General features: G+C 35.8%; 1 protein-coding gene across 1 annotated transcript in view; it reads right to left on the reverse strand.

The window, feature by feature from the left end:
- The window catches only part of MPDZ (multiple PDZ domain crumbs cell polarity complex component), a 156,602-nt gene that overhangs the window by 105,345 nt on the left and 23,463 nt on the right, over positions 1-27,794 (reverse strand). The window contains exons 2-3 of the mRNA XM_080819599.1: positions 25,205-25,283; positions 22,430-22,596 (exon numbers count right to left, since the gene is read on the reverse strand). Coding sequence (XP_080675725.1) covers positions 22,430-22,596; positions 25,205-25,220 — 183 coding nt within the window. The 5' untranslated portion in view covers positions 25,221-25,283. The remainder of the gene's footprint in view (positions 1-22,429; positions 22,597-25,204; positions 25,284-27,794) is intronic.

Below are 27,794 nucleotides of genomic sequence, written 5' to 3' on the forward strand. Positions count from 1 at the left end.
CAGTATGACACAGTGCACATTCAAAAAAGATGTTTATATTTATATTAAATGTGGAAAAATATACACATTATAAAATATTATAATAACATTAGTTGTCCCTGAGAGAGAGGGCCATTTAATCTTTTTTATTCTTGAATTTTTAGAATAATATACATAGCAAAGAATGTGGTCTTTCCTGAAAAGAGGTCTGACCTGTATTCCCAGCTCCTGGGAAAGAACCTCTAAACCCTTGGAGCTTCCAGATATTCATGGTGAACGCCAAGTCCACAAGATACCAGCCCAAACTGACAATAAGCTAAATCACACAGGCAGTCAAACATGCCTATGAAATGATACCCTAATAAAGTTTCTGAACACCAAACTCAGGTGAGCTTCCTGGGTTGGCAAGACTCCGTGCATACTGTCACACACCAATTCTGAAAAGGAAACATTTTGTGAGGAAAATGGAAGCTTCATATTTGAAATCCTCAGGCTGTACTATGTGTCTCTTCTTTTGCTGATTTTATACCTGTATCCTTTCCTTTCAATGGACCATAAGCATGAGTAGAAAAGCTTCCAATAAATTCTGTAGGTCCTTATACTGAATCATCATACCTGAGGGTGGTTTGGGGAACATCCAGAACTTGGAGTTCATCTCAGAAGTAAAGGTGGTCTTTTGTGGATTCTTCCCTCTAACATCATAGTCAGACCTTAACTGTTTGCTCCTGGTATCAAGTCTCCAACAGAGTTGGAAATCTGGAGGATTGTACCCTCAAGCCTTGCAGTTTGGCTAACTCCAGATACAATGACATAAGTAATAACAATGACAAAAAAGATCATTCCATTCTGGAAAAACATTCTATGATTACTTGTATGTGTCTATCACAGATTATCAGGTTAAAGCTAAATAATTTCCCGTTTCTGTAGGATGTCTGTACTGCAAAATTTTACTCACAATTATTTATCAGAAAGAGTAAATCAGTAATGCTTTTGGATCACTCTCTGAACTCATCTCCTGCACTGTGTCCCTCACCCAGCAGGATGCAGTTACACCGACCCCTTCACAGTTCCTCAAAGCAAAGTGCTCACTCTATCAGCCACATACATCCTTCCCCCAACATCTACATGCTTATTGCTTAATTTCATACAGGTGTGCTCAACTTCATCCCAGAGAAGCCCTCCCTGACACCGCTACCCAAGACAGCATCCCACCATTAGCTCCACGAGCCTACCCTGTTCTGTTTTTCTTCTTGGCACTTGCCATGGACCCTGTTGTCAGGGAGCTTCCATCCCAATCTCTGTGGACACACTAGAATGTAGAATTCCCCAGTGAAGGAATTGGACTATTTTATTCTCTCTTATGTCCTTCATTCTCTACAGGAGTGCCTTGCACAGAGCTGGTATTCAATATACATGTGCAGAATAAATGTTAATTTTTTTAGGGACTTACTCTGATTTCATCTCCCCAACAACTCTTCCACTATCATTATTTCCATTTTTCAGATGACAATATTACACAAAGGCACACACCTAATAAGTAGACTATGATCTGGATTTTTTCAAGAAGGTGTTCCTATGTACTATACACATAAGAAATGGTCATTTGAGGTATCATTTCTAGAAATAAGACATTAGGTAAAATTTACATTGACAGAGCAATCAAAATATTTTATAACATATCACTAATCCATGCCTAAGAGCTTGTTACCTGTCCTTAAAATTAAATAGAAGACTCAGTAAGTTAACAAAGTTACCAATAACCCAACTTATACTGGCTTATATTATACTGGCTATCTACAATCACAGATGAAAGAGAGATCACTGAGTTGAGAAGAGGGTTCTGGGAATCCTTTCAAATGGTTATTTTAAAATCTACAGCAGGAATGATCAATTATTATTTTTTCAAAAGAAAACTCCTTATGCCAAATTTGAATTTTTTTTTTTTTTAATCCTGAGCCATGGCAACTTCAGTAAACTCTGCCAGCAGAAGATACACCGCTCAGGTTGAAGCAGATGGCATAATGAAATCTGTGACAGGCTGAGGATCCCACACACCAAGACCTCATGCCTATAGTATGTTTCCATAGGAGAAAAATATTTGGACTTCTGCTACGGTAAGCCAGAATGAACAAATCACATTCCAAGAATAGAGAGTTCATCTGTATGAAGTTAACTGGTGAAACAGAAGTTCTGATTTTATGGAAGACTAGGTGTGAAGGCACTCAAAAGTAAAGTTACAGGACCAGAACAAGTTCAGTACTATGAGAATCATAGAAAAGTACTGAGTATCAGTGGTCTTTTCCAAATTTGTTAAGGCTTTTACCAATGTCAATGACTCCTCCTGTCTCCTCTTGGCCCCTGAGGTCTATGTAAATGTAAGAGTAGAGGTTAAAGAGATCACGTATTTAAAAACTACAATTTAATTATATCATCATACAAAAGGGTTGTTCTTAAATGTGCAGAAAAAAGCACAAAGGCACCTTTGACTCTGCCATAACTATTTAATAAAATGGCTATCCGAGCTATAATCTCCTTGAGAAAGAGGAATGGATCTTATTTGTCTTGATAGACCTGTTCATAGCAGACACAGCATAAATGTTTAATTTAAAAAGCTTGACTCCCATCTTGGTTTATAAATATAAAATAAACAGAAGAAAACACAACTATCTGGTGATTTTTATATACAGATAAACAATCTGTATGATTTATGGAAGTTGCTAGTAAATGAGCAAGAGTCACTAAATAATTATCTGTTCTCTGTTTAAGTTCTGGCTGAATATTTCAATCTAAAAAGGCTTTTTATGGTTTTAGTAAATAAACATATTAATTTATGGATCTGAATTCGTGTTAATACCTAAAACATAATAAAATGAAGATTATGTAAATTACTCAATTAAAAAGTCAAAATTCTTTGTAAAAAGGCAGGATGAAACACCCTTCACATTTAGAAGTATAGATCAAGCCTTCTTTTAAGACGCAGTCAGGGGGGTCCTGGGTGGTTCAGTTGTTTAAGTGTCTGACTTCCACTCAGGTCATGATCCCAGGGTCCTGGGATCCTCCCCAGGTAAGGATCCCCACTCAGCAGGGAGTCTGCTTGTCCCTCCACCTCTCTGTCCACTTGTGTTCTCTCTCTCTCCCTCTCTTAAATAAATAAATAAACAAAATCTTTAATTAAAAAAATAGGATGCAGTCAGAACAGAAATTGGTTGTTATTTCAAAAGGCCAGATAAGGTAGAACTCATAACACAGGACAGATACATAACCCTAAGTACTTTATTTTAACTTAAAGCATGGATGCATTCATTCACAAATATCTTGATGCATGAGAGCTCCCCACTTCTTTTTTACATGAACTGCACTCATTTAATATGGCATTATTTTCCATCTCAGTCTCTTTAAGATGAAGCAAGAATGTGGACACTTGAGAAATAATTTCATTTAAGAAACCCGGATTTTTATGAGATCTTTCTTCAGTGTTTTACAGTTTTACTACGCACAACCAATTTGCCAATAACTGTTTTATCAATTCGTTTATGTAGTCTTTCAAAAGAATTTAAGTAAGTTTTCACAGAAAAAATTCCTTTGCCATAAATTTTTATATTATATAACAAAGTCACATAACTATAAAAATAATTATGACAGGCAAAACAGCTCTAAAAATGACTCTGATGAATGCACATTTACCTGGGGACAGCTGCAGAAATACACACAAGAAAATGTCTGAAAGTAAGTGTTTTACGCTCTGAGCATTAGCCATAGATACGCCTTGAAGGACAGTATCCTTCCGTCTAGCAAGCCACTTATTTGGAGGTGTGCTAAGAGAGCTGCTTCTGTAACAGCATCCCAAGAAAACAAAAAAATTCTCTTTGGTTCTATACACAATTAAGCTGACCCTGTGGGAAGAGCTCCATCAGAGTTAACCCTTCCATTGAGATCAATCAGAAAATTTATAGAAAGTGCTGTAAAAAAAATCTTTAAAGGTATCAGGAAGAAACAATCACTTCTGCCATATTCTAGTCATCAGAAGCAAATCAATAAAGCGACCCCACACTCAAAGAGAAAAGATCACACAAGAGTGTAAATACCAGAAGGCAGGGATCATCTGTGTCCATCCCAGAGGCTGACTACCACAGCACGTCAGAGTAAAACTGCTGAAGGCCAAGACAGAGGGAACAAAAAGGCACCTTATCGTCAAAGAAGAATAAAACTGACAACTAAACTTCCAAGTTAATCAATGAAAAACAGAAGACAATAGAATTTAAAAAACTAAAAATGAAAAAAAAGTCAACTTAGCATTTTCAGAATACCTTCCCTACACACACACACAGAGATAGAACTGCTTCAGAATTCTACGAAAGAAATACACAAGTAAATTCTCAGAAACATAAAAGATCCCTCAAGAAATTTCCCTAATGCACTAAAAAGACTGAAGAGCACAAAAAAGGGTTTAAAGATTTAAGTAAATTGGGGTACACCTGAGTGGCGCTATTAAGCCTCTGATTTCGTTTCAGCTGAGTTTGTGTCTTGGTGTCATGATATGGAGACCTGCATCAGGCTCTGCACTCAGCAAGGAGTCTGCTTGAGATTCTCTCTCTCCCTCTGCCCTGCCCCCATTCGCTCTTGAACGCTCTCTCTAAAATAAATAAATAAATCTTTTTTTTTTTTTTTAAGGGAATAAATCAATGGCAATGTCTTAAAACAATAAACAAAATCTGTGGAGTTTTAAATATAGGTAGGAATGAAATGAAATATAGGTACGTACATAATAATTACACAGAAGACACATGTAGGGTACAGGAGGTTGAACTGTACTAAGTTCCTTTCATTTTCCAAGAAGTAGCAAAAGTTCTAATTAAAGTAAAATCAAAATAAGTTAAGGATTATATATCTGACAAAAGACTCATGTCTGGCCTAAAGGGAAAAAAACTCAAATCCCCATGCCAAAGAAGATTCAATTAGAAAAGGAACAAAGACATATCACCAAAGAGGATATGTGGATGGCAAATAAGAACACAGAAGATATTCAGCACCATTATCTATTAGAGAAATGTAAATTAAAAGCACAAAGAATATCACTATATACCTACCTATCAGAATGATTAAATAAAAAATAGTGACAGCACCAAATGCTGGTGAGAAGTGAGAATGTGGCCTGCTTGTGCAGTGCTGGCAGGAATGTAAAATGGTAGAATCCCTCTGTCAAAGAGTTTGGCAGTGTCTAAAAAAACTAAACATGCATTTATCCTACAACATGGCAATTACACTCTTAGGCACTTATCATACAGAAATTAAAATTATGCACACACAAAACCATGCAGCAGCTTTATCTACAAGAGTGAAAAACTGGAAAGAAACAAAGGGTCTCTTAAGAGGTACATGTATACCATGGAATAATACTAACCAATAAAAAGGAAGAAAAGATGAATACACACAACAACTTGGATGGTTCACAATAGCATCATGTGGAATGAAAAAAGGAGAATTTCAAAGGTCCCATACATTATGACTATGTTTATAAAATTCTTAAAATGATTTAATTATGAAGACAGAAAAGTTGCCAGGGGACAGGGATGGTGGCAGGGAGGGAACAGGGTATAGCAATTAATGAGTAGCACAGAGAGATCACTGTGGTGATGGAATAGTATCTAGACTGTCATGGTGATTACACAAATCTATGCGAGAGAAAGAATGGCACAGACTGAAAAAAAAAATAATAGACATTAAACCATTATCAGTTTCCATGGTTTTGATATTTTATTTTAATTACCAAGACATTACCACTGGAGATAACCTGCTGAAGTACATAGAGGACCACTCTATACAATATTAAAAAATTATTGAGAATGTATAATTATCACAAAGTAAGGTTTTTTTAAAAAGTTGACTCAAATAGGCCAAGGTTACTTACTATAATCTTTAGGGTAACCACTAAAAGAATAATAAAATTAAGTATCAGTAGCGTGTTAACAGAAGAAGACGAAATAAAAAGTGAACTAATACCAAAAAAATGAATAAACAAGAAAAAAAGAAAAAAAGGTCAATTAAAGTTTATTAATAATTAAATAACTACAATTTTAAGATTGTATAACACAACAAAACACATAGATGCTATTCACCGAAGACACAAGTTAATAACAGAAAAGATAAAGATGAAAGGAGAAAGGTCCACTATATATACATTAAACAGAAGATGCCTGGTATACCTGCCCTAGTATCAGATGAACAGACTTTAAGTCAAGAAGCATTACTGGAGATAAAGAGGGACAATTCATATAGATAAAGGCTCAATTCAGGAAAAGACAAGACAGTGTAAGTCATCTAAAAATATAACCTCAGGGGCACCTGGGCTTGTTCCATCTTTAAACGTCTGCCTTCAGCTCAGGTCATGATCCCAGGACCCTGGGATCCCAGCCCAAACAGGGCTCCCTGCTCAATGGGGAGCCTGCTTCTCCTTCTCCCTCTGTTGCTCCCCCTGCTTACGGTCTCCTCCTGTCAAATAAATAAATAAAATCTTAAAAAAATAAAAACAAAAATATAATCTCAAAATTTGTAGGGCCAAAGGACTCAGATCCAAATGAGAAACAGACAAATTCACAATCATAAATAGAGATTATAACTTATCCCTTTCAGTAACTGATAGAATGGGGGAAGGGGAAATGAAGGATATGAAAGATCTGAACAACATTCTAAATAAAGTTGATAGAGTCAATATTTTAAAAAACAGCTCTATTTCCTAGGAAAAAAAAAAAAACAGAAACTAAAACTTAAAAAAAGATTGCATTTAAAATGATAAAATTGGGGTGCCTGGGCTGCTCAGTGGGTTAAGCCTCTGCCTTCAGCTCAGGTCATGATCTCAGGGTCCTGGGATCAAGCCCAGCATCTGGCTCTCTGCTCAGCAGGGAGCCTGCTTCCCCCTCTCTCTCTGCCTGCCTCTCTGCCTACTTGTGATCTCTGTCTGTCAAATAAATAAATAAAATCTTTTAAAAACAATAAAATAAAATGATAAAATTATTTTAAAAAGCTGAATACAACCTAAAGTTTAGAAACAGAGCCATATATATGTGGCCACGTGATTTAGTGTGCCAATGTAAGGGAGAAAAGAATGATCTTTTCAATAAATGGTTCTGGTTCAAACGGACAGATTAACATACATACTTTACCTCATACACAGCCTAAATTTAGAAGCTAAAACAAGCTTCTGAGAGAAAATATCTATATCCTTGGCATAACCAATGATTCTTAAGTAGGACAAAAAAGGCAATACAAATAGAGGAAAAGTTACACAAATTAGACTTTTTTAAAATAAAAAAAACCCTCTGTTCATCAAAACATATAACTAAGAGAGTCAAAAAGCAAGACACAAAGCAAAAAAAAAAAAAAAAAAAAGACAGTTGCAATACAAATGTCCAACAAAGTTGTATTCAGAAAATATAAAAAAAACCTGTTATAAGTCTGTAAAGACTGACAAACCAGTAGAAAAATTGGCAAAAGACTTAAAACAGGAACTCCACAAACGAGGATATCCAAATGATCAAAAGCATATGAAAAGCATCATTAGTCATCATATGATACTACAACATACCCCCCCAGAATGCCTACAATTAGAAAAAGAGGAATTTAAAGCTGACAGTAGCAAGCGTAAGCACTGATGGTGGAGCCATGAAAATTTTCTTACATTGTAGTGAGAGCACAGACCCACAACTCTTTGGCAATCAACTGGCAGAATCTACAAATGCTGAATACATACCTTAAGACCCAGAAATTTCACTCGTAAGTAAACGTCCAAGAGAAATCCATATTTAATGAACAGCAAAGGACATGTACTAGAACGTTTATGGCAGTTCTGTTTATAATAGCCAAAAACTAGTAAAAACTTACTATCAACAAAGTACAGATATAGTCTAGTACATTCCTACAATGAAGAATGGAAAGGGACTACAGCTACATATAATAACAAGAAGGAAAATCACAGACACAAAGTGAAGACAAAGCCAGGAACAAAGCATGTATACTCAGATTGCATTTATATAAAATTCAAATACTTATGGGTAACAGTCAAAATAGTATATGAATCTGATTTCTACAAGGAATCTAAAAAAGCCAATCTCACATAAACCGAGAGTAGACTGGTGATTGCCAGGGGCTGGAGGACGTGGGGAGGTGTTGATCAAAGGGTACAAACTTCCAGTTACAAGAACTTTCTGGGGATTTATTTTTTATTTTTTTTTTTAAAGATTTTATTTATTTATTTGTCAGAGAGAGAGAGAGCGCGAGCGAGCATAGGCAGACAGAGTGGCAGAGGGAGAAGCAGGCTCCCTGCGGGGCAAGGAGCCCGATGTGGGACTCGATCCCAGGACGCTGGGATCATGACCTGAGCCGAAGGCAGCTGCTTAACCAACTGAGCCACCCAGGTGTCCCACTTTCTGGGGATTTAATGTACAGTGTGGTCACTATAGTTAACAGTACTCTATGGTATATTTGAAAGCTAAGTGAGTAGATCTTAAACGTTTAAACCACACACACAAAAAAACATTATTACGGAGGTGACATATGTTAACTAACCTCACTGTAGTAATAATTCACTACGTATGTGTGTATCAAATATCACTTTGTATATCTTAAACTTACACAGTTATATGTCAATTTTACCTCACATAGGCTGGAAAAAAAAAAGTGATCCTTTGGGAAGAGGATGAGGACCAACTAAGGGGATACAGAGTATTGTGGAGTGTTAATAATTTCCTGTACTTTGATTTAGGTGAAGAGTTGTAGGTTTACAATCAATTTATAAAAAAAAAAATCCTTGAACTACTTAATTTTGCTGTATGTCAATTCTCTCTCTCTCTCTCTCTTTTTTAAGTTTATAAGGTAAGTGATAAAATCAGAGCACAGAACCTGGCACTCCGATGACTGATAAAACGTACACTTCTCTGAAAGAAAGAAGGTGCTTTGAACAGCCTCCATATTATCAAGCTAAATCTTCTGATAGAAACTCAGATTTTAAAGTTCAATTACCAGGCATTCACCTTAAGTGAAAGAGAATAGAAACTGGTTATCTGAAGGTGAAGCCAAGTCTATTACTGTGATGTATGACTCTCTGCAGGCTTGGTACGGATTCAACTGGCTAATTCCCATCCACAGAATAAATCCTTCAACAAGTGCTCAAGTCAAAATGAATCCTCAGCAAGTGCGTTTTAACCTCATTAGCACACGTAGATGTTTCTTTCTCAAAGATTATGAGTTTTTATAACTTGTAATCATTTAATTGCACACCAAATTAGAATAAAAAAAAATCATTATGTCATCTAATACTTTTATACTGAAGTATGTTGACCCACCCTGATACAAGGTTGATATATTTGTATGAGATTCCAAATTAAAAATTTTTTCAATAATTATACAAAATTAATTTTGTTCCAAAAATACTTGAAAAGATAAATGTCTTAAATATTTTGATCATATAAATATGATTATGTACTTAAGTTTAACCAAATATAACATCTTCAAACATGCAGATGCCCTTAACTAAATCTGCTAAAAATATTGAAATGCTGACTTCTCATGTTTCATATATCCCTTCTGGATTGTTAACTGAAAAGGAAGTTAATATTATTAGCTCTGTTTTAATGGCTAACATCAATCTTCCCAGAAGTACTTATATAACTGTCTAGAAAAATGATTTCTTAGGATCAAACTGAATTTCCTTAAGCATTTTTATATAGATTATCAAAACCTGTGTACTGGTCCCGTTATTTCAACTATTCTAAACTCACAGAATAGCAATGAGAATAAAGTAACCCAAATGCTTATACAATTTGATGGATATTTCTATCATTTCAAAGCTAAAATATATATTATCTTGCATTAAGCAAGAAAAATGACCACTGCTTTTACAACCTTACTTTTGGTAGACTTTGAATAAATTTATAAGCATATATTGCTAGTTCAATTTCCCCATTTTTTGTTTGTTTGTTACTCCTTAACATAATGAGAAATAAAAAATAAAGCACTCCCTGGGGAATTTGCCATAACAGGTGCACCTCATAGAAATGCAGACTTTTTTTTTTTTTAATCTGCACCTTGTCTTTTCTTCTTGCAGAACAAGAAAAGTGCCTATTTTCTTGTGAATTTACAAAAATGCTGTAAAACACTCTCTGGAACTGATCCCAAATATGAAATGCAAAAATGGATAGGATACCAAGAGTATTCAATGAAATACAGCATCTAAAACAGTAGCAATCACAGGAAAAAATTTTAGACATAATAGAACTGTATTTCAAGTTTGGAAGCGAGAGAGGCCTCCTTTTCCATAAATCTTTCAGTGAAATACTGATTAGAGCACAACTCTGATGCATTATTGAACAGGCAAACCCTTGCGCAGTAATTGATGGTGGCACTCTGATTTAATGATCCTTATTTTTAAAGCTAATTAAAGAAATTGAGTTGCATGTTCAAAGGGGATTAGCTTAATGTGACGAGACTATTTTGGACATAAAGTACCTCCACAGCTCCTGAACTAAACACGATACAAAATGAAGCAGCAAATTATAAGGTGGTGGGAAGGGGAGCATTTTCTGATGGAATAAGAATAATTTCACATTTTCTCTGTGAATTTCGTTTCATTCATTCAGATACTTACTGAGCACTTCAAATGTCTAAGACATTGGGCTCTAGGGGATGGGACAGTATCCCTTTATCTCTTTAAGATAAAATGCTTTACATAATCACTAATATGTTAGGGATCCTATAAAATTGCTCCACCAGGCATAGTTCACACACCTACTAAGATAGAATACTTTTCTTTTAATAGCTATGAATTGTTAAATAGCAAACCAGATAGTGGACATTTGTAGATATTTGTAGATATTCTTAAAGTAGCCACTGAAGATCGCTGGCTGATAAATTTAAAATGTAAGATTATTGAATTTAGAAAATAATTCCTTAACCCCAAAATATTTAAGCAGTCATTCTGAGTAATCAGAATGTAAATTTTCTGCATCTGCCTCTGTAAAGTTTCAGTGGCACATTTGTCCTAAAATTCCCATGTGCTAAATAAAAAGGATAAATGATCAACCAAGAAACTCAAGATGAAAGGCAAAGAAAAAAATGAATTAAATAGTATCCAAGACTCGGGGTGCCTGGATGGCTCAGTGGGTTAAGCCTCTGCCTTCAGCTCAGGTCATGATCCCAGGGTCCTGGGATGAAGTTCAGTGTGGTGCTCCCTGCTCAGCAGGGAGTCTGCTTCTCCCTCTCTCTCTGCCTGCCTCTCTGCCTCTCTCAGCAGGGAGTCTGCTTCTCCCTCTCTCTCTGCCTGCCTCTCTGCCTATTATTCTGTCAAATAAATAAATAAAATCTAGGAAAAAAAAAAGATTTCCATTAAAAAAAAAGAGTATTCAAGACACTTCTTGCTTTCTCCCTTTCGATATTTAGAGAGGCATATATAAATGTTCTATATCAATAATCTACCTAAAGCAATGTCTATTGTTATAGACTATTAAATGGCAAGATCAAGTGCAAAACTGCTAAGTCTATACAACATAAGTGATGTCGTCAAGTTAAATGAATGGCCACATGGCAGGTTATGCTATTTTAGAATGTTCTAGTCTTCATTCAGAGTTGCATCTATGAAAATTTTATTTATTCTTAAAATTACATCATAATTACAATCAATACACAATGCACAAAAATGTCAGGCTCAGTCAGCATAATGCAGAGTATTCCACTTTTATTTTATAAACTAAATTTTAAAGGTCTAAATTTCACTAAAATCTATAGGAATACTCATAGTTGAAAATACTCAATTTCCTAAAATGCATATGAATACTTGAGTAAAGATTGCAAAATAACCTGAACTTCAAACAAGCACAGTTTTGTTTTAAACTTTTGTCATTATTGTCACAAATTTTAAGTTTACCATTAAAAAAAAAAAGTTCTACAATGAAGTAAGATATTATAGGATTCTTTAACCAACTCCTGAGTTCCTGAAATTCCAACTAAAGTCCACTAATTTCAAAAGCAATGGTTTCTTTCTCATACTTGTTTGATCTTTTTTGATAGTGCTTTCCTTTTATTGTTATTAGGGGAGAGGTGTCTGTGATAGGCTGAAAAAAAGGTGCGACATTTATCAGCTCTTCTCATCAAGAGCAATAGTCCATTGCTTAAGTCACTTTAAAAAGTTCTTGATGGAGGGGCGCATGGGTGTCTCAGTTGGTTAAGCAGCTGCCTTTGGCTCAGGTCATGATCCCCCGGGGTCCTAGGATGAAGTCCCCCATGGGGGGGGGTGTCACTGCTCAGCGGGGAGTCTGCTTGCCCTTCTGCCTCTCCCCACTCAGTCCCACCCATCCCCCTCCTCCTTGGCCCTATCCCTCCCCCTGCCTTGTGCTCTCTTGCTTGTACTGTCTTTGTTTGTGCTCTCTCTCTCTCTCAAATAAATAAAATCTTAAAAAAAAAAAGTTCTTGATGAAGTAGTTAAAATTAGTTTTATTCAATCTTGTTCTTATGTATAAATCTTTTTAATATTCTGTGATTCAAAATGAAAAGTGAACATAACACAGTTCTGCTGTATAAAAAATACAATTCTGTCTGTGGTGCCTGGGTGACTCCGTTGGTTGAGCGTGTCTGCCTTCTGCTCTGCTCATGGTCTCGGGGTCCTGGGATCGAGCCCTGTGCCTGGCTCCCTGCTCAGTGGGGGGCTTGCTTCTCCCTCTCTCTCTGCCTACCACTCCTCCTGCTTGTGCCCCCTCTCTCTGACAAATAAATAAATAGAATCTTTTAAAAAAGAAAAAAAATAACAACTGTCATCTAGAGGAAAAGCATTATTTTTTGAGTTGCAAGCTAACTACCTATTTGTCTCATGAGCACCACATTACTTGAAAAAAAACAAATGAAAGTTAAAAAAAAGGTACAAACTTGGTATACGGCAGACAATTTCTCAAAAATAAACCAAGTCTTTCACTTTAAGGAAAACAACTGACAGTAATTGTTGCCAATAGTAAAATTTGAGGTTTCAAGTGAAAATTAGAACTTTGGAAAACTTGTTATGTGCCAGCCTGAGCTTGACACCTTTCCATAATTTAAAGACTATTGATAATACCAGAAGCAATGGTTAGCAAGTATAAATTTTTGATATTATATAATGTAATGTGAAACATAATTTTCCTGTTTTTCAAATTTTCCAAATGACTAATTTATTATAAAATTATGCATGGTTGAAAAAATATTGACAGCACAAGACAGATTTTATTATAATAGAGTACAAAATGTTCACTGATTTGGTTTCTGATTCTGCCATATAACTAAACTTTAAGAAACCACCAATAGGGGCATCTGGATGGCTCAGTCAGTTGAGCATCTGACTCTTGGTTACAGACTCAAGTCATGATCTCAGGGTCATGGGATGGAGCCCTGCATCAAGCTCCATTTGGGCTCCATGCTCAGTGGAGACCCTGCTTGAGCTTCTCTCTCTCTCTGCCCGTATCCCTGCCCCAACTTGCCTGCTTATATACATGTGCTCTTTCTCTTAAATAAGTAAATCTTCAAAAAAAGAAAAAAAAAAAAAAAGAAAATACCAATAGTTCTGGTGCACTATCAAAGAAGAGTATCCACAAAAAAGGCTATCCTCCTCCCTTTGCGAGCTAAATATCTGCATGACATGTTCTCCATATACACCAACTAAAACAGCAAATCCAAACAAATCAAATGCAGAAGCAGATATGAGAATCCAGTCTTCTATGAAACAACATTAAAAAGATGTGAAAAAAGGTAAAACAATGCCACTCTTCTAATTTTTAAAGCAACAGATTACTGCTATTTTCAAGTCAATTAATAAATTTTAAAATACTTCTCAATTTTAATTTCTAACCTGAGAAATACCAATGTATAAAACCATGTAAATGAAAGCCCTTTGATGTCGTTAGCAATTTTTAAGAGTGTAATGGGGGTCTTGAAACCAAAATGTTTGAGATCTGCTGCCTTAGAATATTAAATCTTAATAGGAGGAGGAAGCACCAAGAAGAGAATCAATACTGAACGCTTGGTAAGCTCCCTGCCTATGCTTTAGAGTTTTTAGAGCCATGTTATTTAGTTTCCATATTACAACTAATGGAGGGGCAAAAAGAGGTTCAGTGAAGTTAAGTGTGTATATATATATATATATATATACTCACTCTAAGAAATAAACTCTTGTTTAAAGTCATCTACTGATAAATATCAATGCCACAATACACATCTGGGCTGTGTCTGTCTCCAAATCCTATCCCACCACACTGCCAGCATCTGAGATCAGCACAACGAAGGCCTCAAATCACCAGGATATCCTTCAGTCATATTCAGTCATATTCATTACGCTGTTTACAAGGACAGTCAAACAAAAATGACAGAGCCCTGGGGTCTGAAGTCAGCCAGCCTAGATTTAAACACTAGCTCCAGCATATAACCTCCCGGTACTTCCATTTCCCTATCCATAAAACAAGGAAAATAACATTATCTAGTACATCTATCTCCTACTAGCTACCACTTTAGAGTACTGGTGCAGTGATGAAACAGGGACTTACAACAGCTCCTGACACAGTAAGCATTTCACACACTATGATGATGATGATGATGATGAGTGGTGCCTCCTTCCAGTATGGTTACCAGGAAAAACACGAGGTCTTCAAAGTAACTTCAGTTATTTAGCTAATTTATTTACACTAAAAAATATTTCTCTGGCAAGAAAAGATAATTACTGATGCACAACAGTTCTGAATTTAATGAATACTTATATATCTCTTAATTAAGCAATCATTTATTGGACTTAAGTAAAATATCATATTAGGTACAAAGTAGTCAAAGATGAATATGACATGATTATATCCCAAAATTAGTAAATGGTTTTCAAACAAATATGAAATGCACTTAATTCTAAAACTCCTTTTTATGCTTGGTAAGAACAAATGGCACGTGGAACATCGCATATACACCAGGGTCTAGGCATGTGTGTCGATGTGTACTTGCAGAACGTCTTTTCTTTATTTAAATCTCAACACTTCTGTGCTTTCTTAGCAAAACTTCCAAGGGAAAAAAATTATAGAACGTAGATTGACCAAAAGTAATATTGTTATCAAAGTATGCTGAAATTTTCTTCATCAAAGGGGTGCAAGTATTCAAATTAAGTAAATCAATATACCTTAAATGCCAAGACAAAAAGAAATTTAGAAACTGAAAACCTAGGGGACAACTGGGGTGGTTCAGTTGGTTAAGCATCTGACTTCGGCTTAAGTCATGGTCTCAGGGTCCTGGGACTGAGCAGTGCATGGGGTAGGGGGGCAGATGGCAGGTCTGAACTCAGCAGGGAGTCTCCTTGTCCCTTTCCCTCTGCCCTTCCCCCCCCAACCTGCATGCACACTCTCTCTGCCTCAAATAAACAAAATCTTTAAAAAAGAGAGAGAAATTGGAAACTTAGATGAACAACATGTTAGAATGTTTGTAGTGTTTTTTCTATCAGTCCCACATTTCTACGAGACAAATAAAACTGATTCACAGTTCACAGTCTGCTTAGAGAAAAATAAAACCAAACCCTACAGACAAGTTTAAATATACAGAAGTAGGCACATAAAGACTGATGGTACTTTGTCACACTGTCTCTCGTTCCACTATTATCCTACTCAGTTCACAATCTACTGTAAAAGCCAGCATAATTAGTTAAAAAGCAGAATGAAAGTTCTGGTTTATATTAAAAAGGTCCTCTAGTTAAAATTTGGGGGAGAATTTAAGAGAAATGGCAAATCTTAATGATTCTGATTTTACTAAACATTAAGTGCATAATAAGGAATGCTAATAACTGTTTTCCCAACCTATTTGTTCCTTTACAGCAGAGAACTAAGGGTTTAGAAACAGTGTATGAGAGACATACATTCTTCTAAATCAACCAATGAATAATTGTGCAGTCCAGATTAAGTTACAAAACGTCTCTCAGCCTCAATTTCTTCTTGGATAAAATGAGGATCATGCACACTTCATGTAGGTGATGGACTAGTTAAATGAGACAATATCCACAGCACATGAGATCTCCCTATAGGCGATGGTGGTTATTCTTGTTATAGAGCTTCAGATGTAAATCAACCTCTATTGTTCTTAAATTCTCAGGTTAAAAACCTCATTTAGGTTATACCCAGTAAATTTCACATTCTTCCCTCTTCTCCAAAGACCATTTAACTTTGTCACAAAAACACCATACAATTAGCACCATTTGCTGTTTTAGACACACATGCATACCCAATAGCAAGATGGTGCTGCATTTTAATCCAGCACTGTATAAAAAGCTTGAACAGTGCCTTCTTGCCCAGGATAAAACAAGAATTTTAGTCCCTCAAAGGCTCTATATTTACAAACTTTCGGTTAAAGGAACAAACACTTAAAAGCTGTTATTGTACCAAAAATAAAGTATTTGAAATTCCTACAGTAAATAAACTCTATGGTAAATGTAAAAACATAAGAATCACTCCTTCTCTTTTAACTTCTCCTAGATAATGTATGTTAAAGTCTCAAGAAACAAATACTTTCCTGTTAGGCAGTTGCAATGCTCTATCATAAAAGTAAAACCATTTTGAGGGTAAGAAAATATTTTTTCATTTTCACAAGCAACATCAACTTGGACGAATTCCATTCCCGTTTAAGATAATTCCTGTTACTGGGGTCAAGGCATGTTTCCTTTCTCTCTGTACTTCTTCCCCCCACACCACCAAGTCATAGTTTAACCCAGGCATTCTTGGGAGACAGCAGTTATTCCCCCTTTACTGACAGCATGGCTACTGATGAATCGTCTCCATTTTAGTCTCAAATTAGAAACCATAGAGAGAAGGGTGATTTTTTTGCCATTTATATAAGTAATAAAGCTGAGGAAACACAGGCATTTCTACTCCCTACTACGAATCTACAAAACCATATCCTTCTGATTACCAAAGTCAGAACAGAGCAACAAAATGCCCAGTTATCAAAATTCTCATCTTTCCATCAATCTAAAAAATATAACTATAAAAAATTACCAGGGCTGATGATGCCACTGCTTAAAAGCAACAAACCTCAACAGTTTGGTCATGAACCTGATTTAGCAGCTTTATAAATGAGTACCCACGGAACAGCAACTCTCCAGGCATGCCCTGTGAAAATGTGAAATATGCAATTGACTACTTATTTCTCCAGGCTCTCTGAAGGCTGTTCCTCTTTTAAGACAGAGCATCAGAAAAACATACATGGTGTACAGTACACTTTAGCAGAAAAGCCATTACTAAAATTGTAATTAGGATGTGATGCTGTATTCTTAGTATGCACTCTCAGTCTACCTCACTCTTAGAAAGATGGAAGAAGCATTTCTTTGAAGAACAATTCATGTATTTCATGATTATAATTAAGGGTCTTATCTATCAAAATATTAGTAAAACCTTCACCTTAATTGTGTTAGGCAGTTTTACTGTAATTTTTAAAATGTGGAGAAAATATAAATGATTGTTAAATATTATATTTAATAGAAGTATTAGAAGATGATACAATTTTCAATTTTCAACCTGAAACAATAAAGTTTGATACAGAATGCTGAATGCAAAAGAGGAATGATGAAAAACATACACACAACCTCTCCCCCGCAAAAAAAAAAACAAACTCTACCTTAATAAATCCTTCATAATCTGGCTCCCACGTTTCCTCCCTTGCCAAGAACCCACACACAGGTTGTTGCCCTGATAACACAGATCTGTAGATAACTCTGTATGAGGGTTTCTCAAGCTCAGCACCACACACATTATAAACCCAATAATTCTTTGTTTTAGGAGGCTGGGCTATGCACTGAGGGTATTTAGCAATATCCCTGATGTCTGCTCATTTCCATGCTAGTAGCATGGCCCCTACCACCCCAAGTTACAACCGTCAAAAATGTCTCCACATATTGCTATAATGCCCCAATCACCTTCACTTGAGAACAACTTCTCTCTACCCGCAAACACTGTTTCCTCAACCTGAAATAATTATCCCATTCACTGCAGAGAAGTCCTACTCATTTTTTAAGACCCATCTTCTATGTTCCCTCCAATGTAAAGTTTTCTTGTAGTCAAAGTTCATAATTCCTTATAGCACTCACTTTCTTATTTAGTTACATAAAACAAATGTATGTTCTCTTTCCTTCCTCTAGAATAAATAAATGAGAATTTATTTATAAATAAATGAATAATTTATAATTTATAATTATAATTTACTATGAATAAATAAATTCATAGTATTTTTACTGACTTTATTAATAAATGATCATAAGCCTTCTAAAAAAGCACCCATGAGAAGACCCTCCCATTGCCAAGGAAAATTTGGCTCACTGAATGATGTCTCACACTGACAATATACAACCCTCCAGTGCACTCTGTCTCTCTCTCCATGTGTCTATGTGTGTGTATATTTATATTTATATGTACTTATATTTATATAATTGTTGTTGTCTTTGCTCCTGAAGAGTGGAAATTAAATGAAAATTAATTAAATTAAATGAAAATACTCAACTTTAGTAATCGAAGGTCCTTGGAACATCCAGTTCTCTGATATTTTTATTTGGTCTTTGTTTAGCTCTACCTTTGTAGCTCTACCATTAGTTCATACATTTTGCCATCAGAAGTTGTTCCAAATTCTTTTGGGAATGTGAACAGGTAAAACTTAAAAGCATAGAAATATAAGACAAAAATTTTATATCATGAACACTATTTCAAAATTAAAAAGGAGGATCCACTTAATCTAATCAACACTGAACAATAACTTCCAACCTGATTCTACGTTAAGTCAACATCTCTCCAATTATTTCAAGACATGTCACAAAGTTTCCAAAGAAAAACTTAGGAAAAAAATCTGGCTTAAATTTGTATACATTATGCATTTGGATAATATGCATATAAGCCAACACTTTTCTGAGAAAACAGTGAATGAACAAGGAGCATGGAAGTATCGAACAACAAGAACAGCCACAAAATAATAGAATAGCATACTCCAAAAAGGGCAGAAATCACAGACATGGAGAAACCTCCAGAATATGCTGAGGCCTGAGGCTCGTTTCCCATATCAGCAGCATTTGTAACCTGAATTATATACATTATTTCCTCAATCTTAGAATTGGTCTCAGTCGCCATAGCTTTAAAAAAGAATCTCTGCAATGTCAATTTCTAAGTATTAATCCTAAATTTTTACAGAAATTAGTAATTTTAATTCACAGTCTTCCTACTCACGGTAAAAAGACATATAATTTAATGTCTATGGTCAATTCATAAGGCAAGGCAATTAATTAATCAGGAAAGTCGTATCCACCTCTACTGGACTGGAGAAACATCACAGAATAAATATGCAAATCCAATATTCTCATGGCTGACAAGTTTCTATTATTAAACTGCTAACGTGTTTATTTCCCCCACAATAGCTGGATTTCTGTCATGAATACGCATTGAGCCCTGCAGTTATTAGCTGTGATGACTAGGTGACAGTGAGGACACTACTTGAGAATTTGCATCTGACAGATCATTGACACACAGTCACAGTTCTTTTTTTTTCTCCTCCTCACTTAAACAGGAATCATGCAATAGGAAAGGAACTGGAGCTATTAGAGATTATTCAGGTTTAATAGCACACATCCTTTTAGCTGGCGGTTAGAACAATACACAATGTGGCAGAATTAAACAGAGGCATCAATTATGCTCTCAGACCTGTTAATATTTTTGACAATATTTAAATAGCACATCCCTTCAGGGCATGGCTTTTTTGCCCTCTCAGTTACACACCTGTCAAATGTTTAATTTGCCAAAGGGAAACAGTTTGATTTCTAAGGGCAGTCTTAATACTGAAGAAGCAAATTGGAAAAATTACGCATTATTGAATGGAAATAATGAGAAGGATCTTAAGGGGAAAAACAGTCAGCTTAATTCAACATGGCATGTCAGCATCTGTCATTAATGCAACAATATGATCACGTTCTCCAATATGCTGTATTTACCTCAGGCTTTTCAATTATTCACTCCTTTCACTTTCTAAAATGTAGAAGGATGATGATGAAGCTGGAGGAGTCAAAGTTTTTGGTAATACTAAAAAAGATGGAGACACTAACCTGTACCCATGGTGCATATAAAATTACACAACTGAAACATAACTCAGGTAAAAGATAAGAAACAGAAGCTAGCCACTGGTCAGACTGGTGTACCTACTGGTTTAAAAGCACAAAACAAATTTCATGCCTAGATTCACTAATTAAATATTAAATTATAAATATTAACAAATTAACAGGTAGTAAACTACACAGAAAATCTAATCCTAACACTGTAAGTCTGTAATATTTATGTTTAAACTTTAAAACAGAAAATAATACAAGGTTTTGAAAGGAAGTCTAGTCATACAAGAAAAAGATGGTTCGACAAACAAAGGAAATTGAGTCAGTAAAATGAAGACTAAAGTGAAGAGTCACAGAAACTATGAGAGATATGGATGGTTTCCACCAGAATTGAACTCCTGACCTCTAGGGGCCAAGTTTCCACCCTCAGGAAAAAAAGAAAAAGAAGATATGAGACAGGCTGCAGAACCACAAAAGGGGAAAGACTGTGCCTTGGGAGGCAAGAAAACCGCATTCCAGTTCTGGCTCCTCCCTTATTACAAACAAATCACTCAAACTCACTAAGTATTTGAAATAAGCAGGGTGCGAGCCAGCTGGTTTTCTTGGTCCCTTTCAGCATTTGAAGAGGTGACCAACTAGCCAAAAGTCCAAAGACATTTGAGACATGCCTATAGAACGCCCAAAGCTCACAATGTCCCAAGTCTTGAAATACATCAGCATCTCTCATCAATAACTGCCCTTGGTCGCAGAGTACCTGGCTTGATAACATTATGCTCAAGAGTTTCCAAGGAGATTTCAGCTGAATCACATGGGACCCAAAGTTTTAGAGCCCATACCCTACTTCTATTTGGAAACGGTAAAACAAGGTCAACAACCAATAAACCTAGGTCTCCCCTGCTTTCAGGGCTAGAAGGGATACTTCTAGTTCTTTCTTTAGTCGTATTTCCTAACACAGTAGTACTTTTTGTTTCAACTTTTCCTCCCATTCTAATCATATTTTCACATAATATAATAAAAGGAGAAGACATCTGTTCGACTTCTTCACTCTCTCTGAAAAACCAGATAATCTTCCACATCATAATTACACTTCTACTCAGAACACTGATCTCTCCAAACTTTTGCCAATTCATTCTGAAAAGGAGTACCTAAAACCAATCTTTTCAATAACTTGCAAAAAAAAAAAAAAAAAAACCCAAACACAACTACATATAACAAAAACAACTCTTTTCTTAATTAATGATCACAATTTTTAAAATCATTAACTAATAATTCACTAGGGAAAATATTTTAAAAAATTCTTCTTTGTTTTTTTGCATATCTTTTTTTTAGTATCTAGGTTAAGAAATTATGTGACATTAAACCAATTCCTTCTCTATTGCTACTATTTGTTCTTTTTGCATTTGGCACAGTTTTTTAATTGGAGCTATTCTTTTACTGAATTATAAAACTAGTCTTCAAATTTCATTTTTAACCTTTTAAGGCAGAATATTTATTAGCAAGTCATCATAGTGATTAAATTAATGCTGAAAACATTAGAATAAGAACTAACTTAGAATGAAGACATAAATGAGATTGACTTCAAGCCTTATAAGGATAACAACAATTTCGAAAAACATTTTTTTTTAAAAACCTGAGAAATGTGATTAAAATAAGAAAGTTCAAAGAACATCTAACTTGAGTGTTCGTTCTGTCATTGTAACATTTCAATTTTAATATAAATGCTAGGAAATTTTAATGCTCTTTATTTTTTTTACAGGAAAAAAAAACAGTGTTACATTTAGAAGTTCTAATGTTTATCACCATCTGATGCTGTCATTGGAAGCAATTGCTACTTACACTCTTTTAAGAAGTGAGAATTGCAATTTCTCTAACTGATGACAATGTAATTATTTCTTTTACTGTCAAAATAGAGGTGATTTCCCTTCCTCACACACATGATTACACATGCAAATCCAGGCTTATCTGAAACCTTATAAGCGTGCTGAATGTCTGAATCCCAATGCGCAAGATCACATGAACAATGAGCCTCAGTGGGATGGAAACCAAGGCCCCAGCCATCTACCCTAAACTTATTTTTATCATCCCCTTGTCCTGTAGGGACTCATGCTTCAGCATCCACACAGCTTTCAACACAATGTCAGATCATCTACAATACACAGCAACAACCATTACAAAAATAACTGGGGGTGGGGAGTCACAGTGAATCTGAATGTCTCATTTGAAGATTTAAATGACTTTATTAACTGTTCATTAACACATACAAAAATCAGCCTTTCAGAAAAACACAAGACTGTCACAAGATCTATGCCCTGCTGTGAACATGGCTTTGGGAGAATCGTGTCCTACCTGGTCTTTCAGCTGCTGTACAGAAGCCTGCAGGTTCAGAATCTGACTGAAGAGTGGGCTCTGCAAGACTGACTTGAGAAGGTTCAATTTGTCTTCATTGGCTGCATCTCCACGTTCTCGCAGCTTGGCTTGCAAGCGCTCTGCTGCCTGCAGGGCTCGGTTTTTGTCTAAACCAAAGAGCAGCATTGGTCACTAATAGGATTCAAAAGATACACATCAAACCCCGCTTACTAGAAATCCTAAAACTATTCCTTTCGAATAGTTTTCGAGAGCATAAAATTGACTCAGAGAAAACAGAACTGTAAAATGTCCCTAGAACTATGTCCCTCACACCTTGAAGTTTCTGGTTAGAGAGTCTCTCTGAAAGCAGAGAACAGGTTATAGTGTATGCCACAAGTACCTCATCATTGCTCCAATTCAGATGGAGTATATTTGAATTCCAACGCCTGCTGTCAACTCTTTCATATAAACTATTGAAAACCAAACACTTCATGAACTTGCAAATGCTGATACTTTCACTTTTTCAAAAACTTTATTTACATTTAAGAAAAATTAAAACTATAACTTACTCACTAATAATCGGATGTAGATGATGTCACTGATGAGTCATAACATCCAAAACACAACAGTTTCGTATATTAAGGAACATTCTATACTTGACAATTCACTTGAAAATATATCACAACAATATATACCCCTTCAAAAACACTTGTTAATACTCTCTTTCCCCAAAATTAAATAGGATATCCCTATATGCATCAAACCAAAATAATTCAAATATTTATTGACCACCTTATATATCAGGCATTAAAGTTACAAGAGTAAGTATTTGAATAACTGTATCTCTAATAATCCTAGCAACTTACAAGCATGTTTCCACCAGATGGTGATTTTCTATGACAAATCACATTTAAAAACCTGTCCTTAAAACTCTCCCTCACTTTTTCACAAGTGAACCCAAATTTGTTTTAAAGAAATGAAGACCATTCAAATATATGTTCTAACAGATTCATCATGGTAACAACGGTATCTATTATTCATTTGCCATATTACAGTAATCAAAGAGTGGGAATTATTACCACAGACACTTCCTATAGAACCAAATGTGGGATGATGCAGAAATGGGGAAATCAAGGGATAAATTAATGTTGACCATGAGCTCACACGCATACACAAATTTAAACAAACAGTATTTACTCATCTGCACAATTCTTAGTATTTATTTATTTATTTATTTATTTATCTATATTTTTTGAGAGAGAGAGCATGATTGGGGAGGGCCAGAGGGAAAGGGAGAGAGAGAATCTTAAGCAGGCTCCAAGCCCAGCACGGAGCCCAATGCAAAGCTCCATCTCACTACCTGAGATCATAACCTGAGCTGAAATCAAGAGTTGGATGCTTAACTGACTGACCTATTGAGATGCCCAATCATAAGTACAATTTTAAAAGTAAATAATGATAAAGGCATGAGAATTTTATTCTGGGTCTTATTTGTATCTAGATTTGTATCTCAGTATCCAAATTTGGTGTGAATTTCCATGCCAATTCTTGGAAGCTGTGCACGTCAGTAATAACTTACAAAATAAAGATTGGAAAGTGACAACGTCAATAATTCTCTATTTCTCCTTCACTGTCCACTTTCTTATGAGGAACTTTGCTTTGTGGACTAGTAGTAGTCTTTGTGGCATGTGACTTTAGTATAAAATGGGGGATGAAGGTAACACACACCATGTACTTTCATCGCTCGCATAGTACCAGGAGCATAAGTCAGAGTAATGATCCCCATGATCACAAAAACAGCTCCTTCTCCTTTTCCTTTCACCTTTTCTCCTCCTATTCCCCAAAGTATGCAGGTATCGAGGCACCAGCCGCAATCATCAAGGCACCTAAGTGAAATCCAGGTATGTTCCAATAGCCATACCCCAAAACTTCCCAGGAAAACACGAGGCATTAGGCCACCAGGAGAGGGATGGGTGTACATGATATGCCTGAAACTAGTTCTACAAACCAGCTTCTCTAAAACTAAAGAGCAGTGAAATAAAGATTAACATATGAATTTGGGTATTTCAACCTATATTATCTCATTATAGAAATTAAACTGCCTTAAATCATCACTGAAGTTTGTTAGCCTGAATGATTATTATTGTTATAGCCCAATGGTCAACTTAAAAGCAAAGCTCAGTAGGATTTCAACTGCCAGGGGCACCTGGGTGGCTCAGTGGGTTAAAGTTTCTGCCTTCCGCTCAGGTCATGATCCCAGCAGACAGTGGGCTCTCTGCTCAGCGGGGAGCCTGCTTCCTTCTCTCTCTCTCTCCGCCTGCCTCTCTACCTACTTGCGATCTCTGATCTCTGTCAAATAAATAAAATCTTAAAAAAAAAAAAAAAGAAGGATTTTAACTGCCTGAAATATAGAAGCCAATGAGTTTCTTTCAGTATTAAAAATACTGTTAAGCTTTCTGGTGCTATCTACAAACACCATTAACCAGAAGTGGGTCCATAAATCAGAACAAGGTTTACATTAAATTTCATTAAAACTCATAATTGGTAGAACATTTCATATGTCTTTATCTTTTGCTTACAAATGATTTGTTTTTATAGCACTTCAGGTTAGATCATCCAAATATAAAAACACATTTCCCTGCTGTAATGCTAGTGGATAAAAACTTCAAAAAACCAAGTTACTAGACAAAATCCTGCTATGTAGAAAAACCATTTCAAAGATCCTAATGGAAAAAGTTCTGGTTCTTAAAAAAAATAAGAAGGAATAGGTCTTACCTATAGTTTCTAACATTTTTTTCCCCAAAGGTCAGTGTTCTTCTCTACAATGATTTTAAACAGCAACTAAAACAGAACTCTGGGGAGAAAAGAAATAAAATGGAATGGTTATGTTTTATCACAACATTAAAACTACATAAAAAGTACTTGATGCTACCACAATTCCTTTGGCCATTAAAATCTTGTTGATTTAACTTAAAATAGCTTCATAGGCAAAAAAAAAAAAAAAAAAAAAAAAAAAAGAAGTAATCATTTTAGGATTTATTCAAAATTATTCAAAGGTAATACTAGCATAGTAAGGTAAAAGGCATACAATGTGTTTTAAATAAGATGGCAGACATATCCAAAATATTTAAGAACTTCTCAACACAGATCACTATAATCTTAGATTCACTTACAGATTCTCACCCACAGATTTAGGAACTTACTTGACTCTGCATGAGAAATTCGGTGGGCAAAAACATTAAAACATAAAAAGCAGAAGATGTAATCCTGCCTTTGATTGCTCACAGTCCTAACTGGGGACACCATACACACATACCAATTAGAAATAAACTATGACACTCATGCAGTATGTGAACCAATGGGAACTACTAATACATTAAATCATGGATGAAAAACTGAATAAAAGAAAGCATAATGTTAAATGGAGGAAGGGTTTTTCAAAGGCTTTCAAAACACCCTCCTCACTATAATATTCTCTTCTCCCTCATTCAAAATAAACTTTCTCAACTCCTTCATCTCAAACAGACTCCTCTTTCTCTGATAATACTTATCCAGATTCTTTAAAGTACCAGCTACAGATTTCCAATGACAATGTCCAAATCGCTAACCATACCTCATCTTTGCTGTCCAACAATTTATATGTCCTCTCCCTAGTTACACCCAACCTCTGCCTCGCAAAAAAACCTCAGTCATTCCTTCAATGGAGAAAAAAAGTTTACAACCCATTTTCCTCACTTTTGGAAGATGAAATAGGATTTGTCTGAGAAGGAACAAGTTGCCCTTATCTCTTTAACAGAAAATGCATCTGGGACAAAAGGAAGTCCGTGATGTATATGAGCAGATGCATAGACCATCCATCAATGCCTGTGATTAGCTCTGTGTAATAACAGAGAACAGTTCTTACTGACTTTCCTTATCCCGATTTAGAATACACTATTTAAAACAACTCCATTGGAAACAGTCAAACAGCTCTGCTACTGACACTTGCTTTCCCTGGTGTCAAGAAAAGAGGGCAACAGCTCTAACTTGGAATTGAAACCTAAATAACAGTATAGGAACCTTAGTTTCCTAGGAAGCTTAATCATTGGGTATACTTCAAAAAATGAGATAAAGTATAAAAATTTCCAGCTCATAGTATAACTCACACTGGAAAATACATATTCAGGATTAATGCTGAGCCCATAGAGATGAGCATTTCAATGTCAGGCATTGTGTGGTTTTATAGGGAAAAATACAGGCAGATCTTTAAAATAAACTAGTCATATTTTTATTCTCATTGCCATGGGATACTTCATAAGATAGCATACTATTAGGTCCCCTCTCTCAAAAACTTACTAACTCCTGACAGTTAACCAATCAAAGAAAGGATACACCAATAAAAGGAAGGTCAGTAACTGATACATGCCTGGGAGGAAGAACACTGGACACAGAAGAGCAAGACTGAGGGAGTGTGATCACCTGGAAAACGTTTCCGCTGGCCCCCTTACTAGCTGCAATGCCCTGTGAAGTCACCGTCTCTCTCTCCAGAACTAGAAAACTCTAATCACAAACGAATGATACTCAAAGTTTTAGAGGAGTAAAACCACAAACATCAGTACTGGCTAGGAGCAATAAAGTCAGCTCTAGCTTCCCCCCCCCTTTGAAAAATTAACTTGGAAAGACAAACGGTATTCATGACCTGGAGGGGGAGGTAGCCCATTGATTTAGAAACCCACTGATTTATGAGGAGTCTGCAGACAAAGTACAGAGTAAGCAGTTCCCCACGGAGAAAAACACTGTCATCCCAAAGTTCATCTACAAGTCGGTTATGTGGAAAGAGAATTACTTTTCTTTTCCCCAGAGAATCTCTTATCATAAAGGTTTGGTTTTCGTTTGTTTGTTTTGGGTTTTTTTAAAGCTCCATTCAACAGCAAGTCAGACATTAGCTCCCGGATGACAGCTCCATTCCTCTGGATTTCAGAATTTAAAAAAAAAAAAAGTTTCACAGTTTCTCTTCTCTGCTCTGATGTCCGTAAAAAATGTGTTTTTTTTAAGTTTTTCCAGATTTTATAATTAGTAGCAATGACAAAGAGATAAGAGGTTAAAAACAACAACAAAAACCTGTTCCTTTCCATGCCCTATACCCCATCCTAAGGATTCAGCTCTAACTACAAAGAAACTCATCTGTAACCACAGACATTTTGATACGGGGAGAGAGAGTCCACACGTGTTGAACTGCATGAATTCTCCTCTCACCCCACCATCAACCTTCCCTCTTCAACCCCCTCAATACCGTGTGGAAACAGAAGGGTACCTGGGTGATAACTGTGGGTCATGGCCAATGGGTAAGATGTAAAAAAAATCCAATACATGTCTAAAAAACGCC

This window comes from Martes martes (assembly GCF_963455335.1).
Source record: "Martes martes genome assembly, chromosome: 12".
Lineage (NCBI taxonomy): Eukaryota > Metazoa > Chordata > Mammalia > Carnivora > Mustelidae > Martes > Martes martes.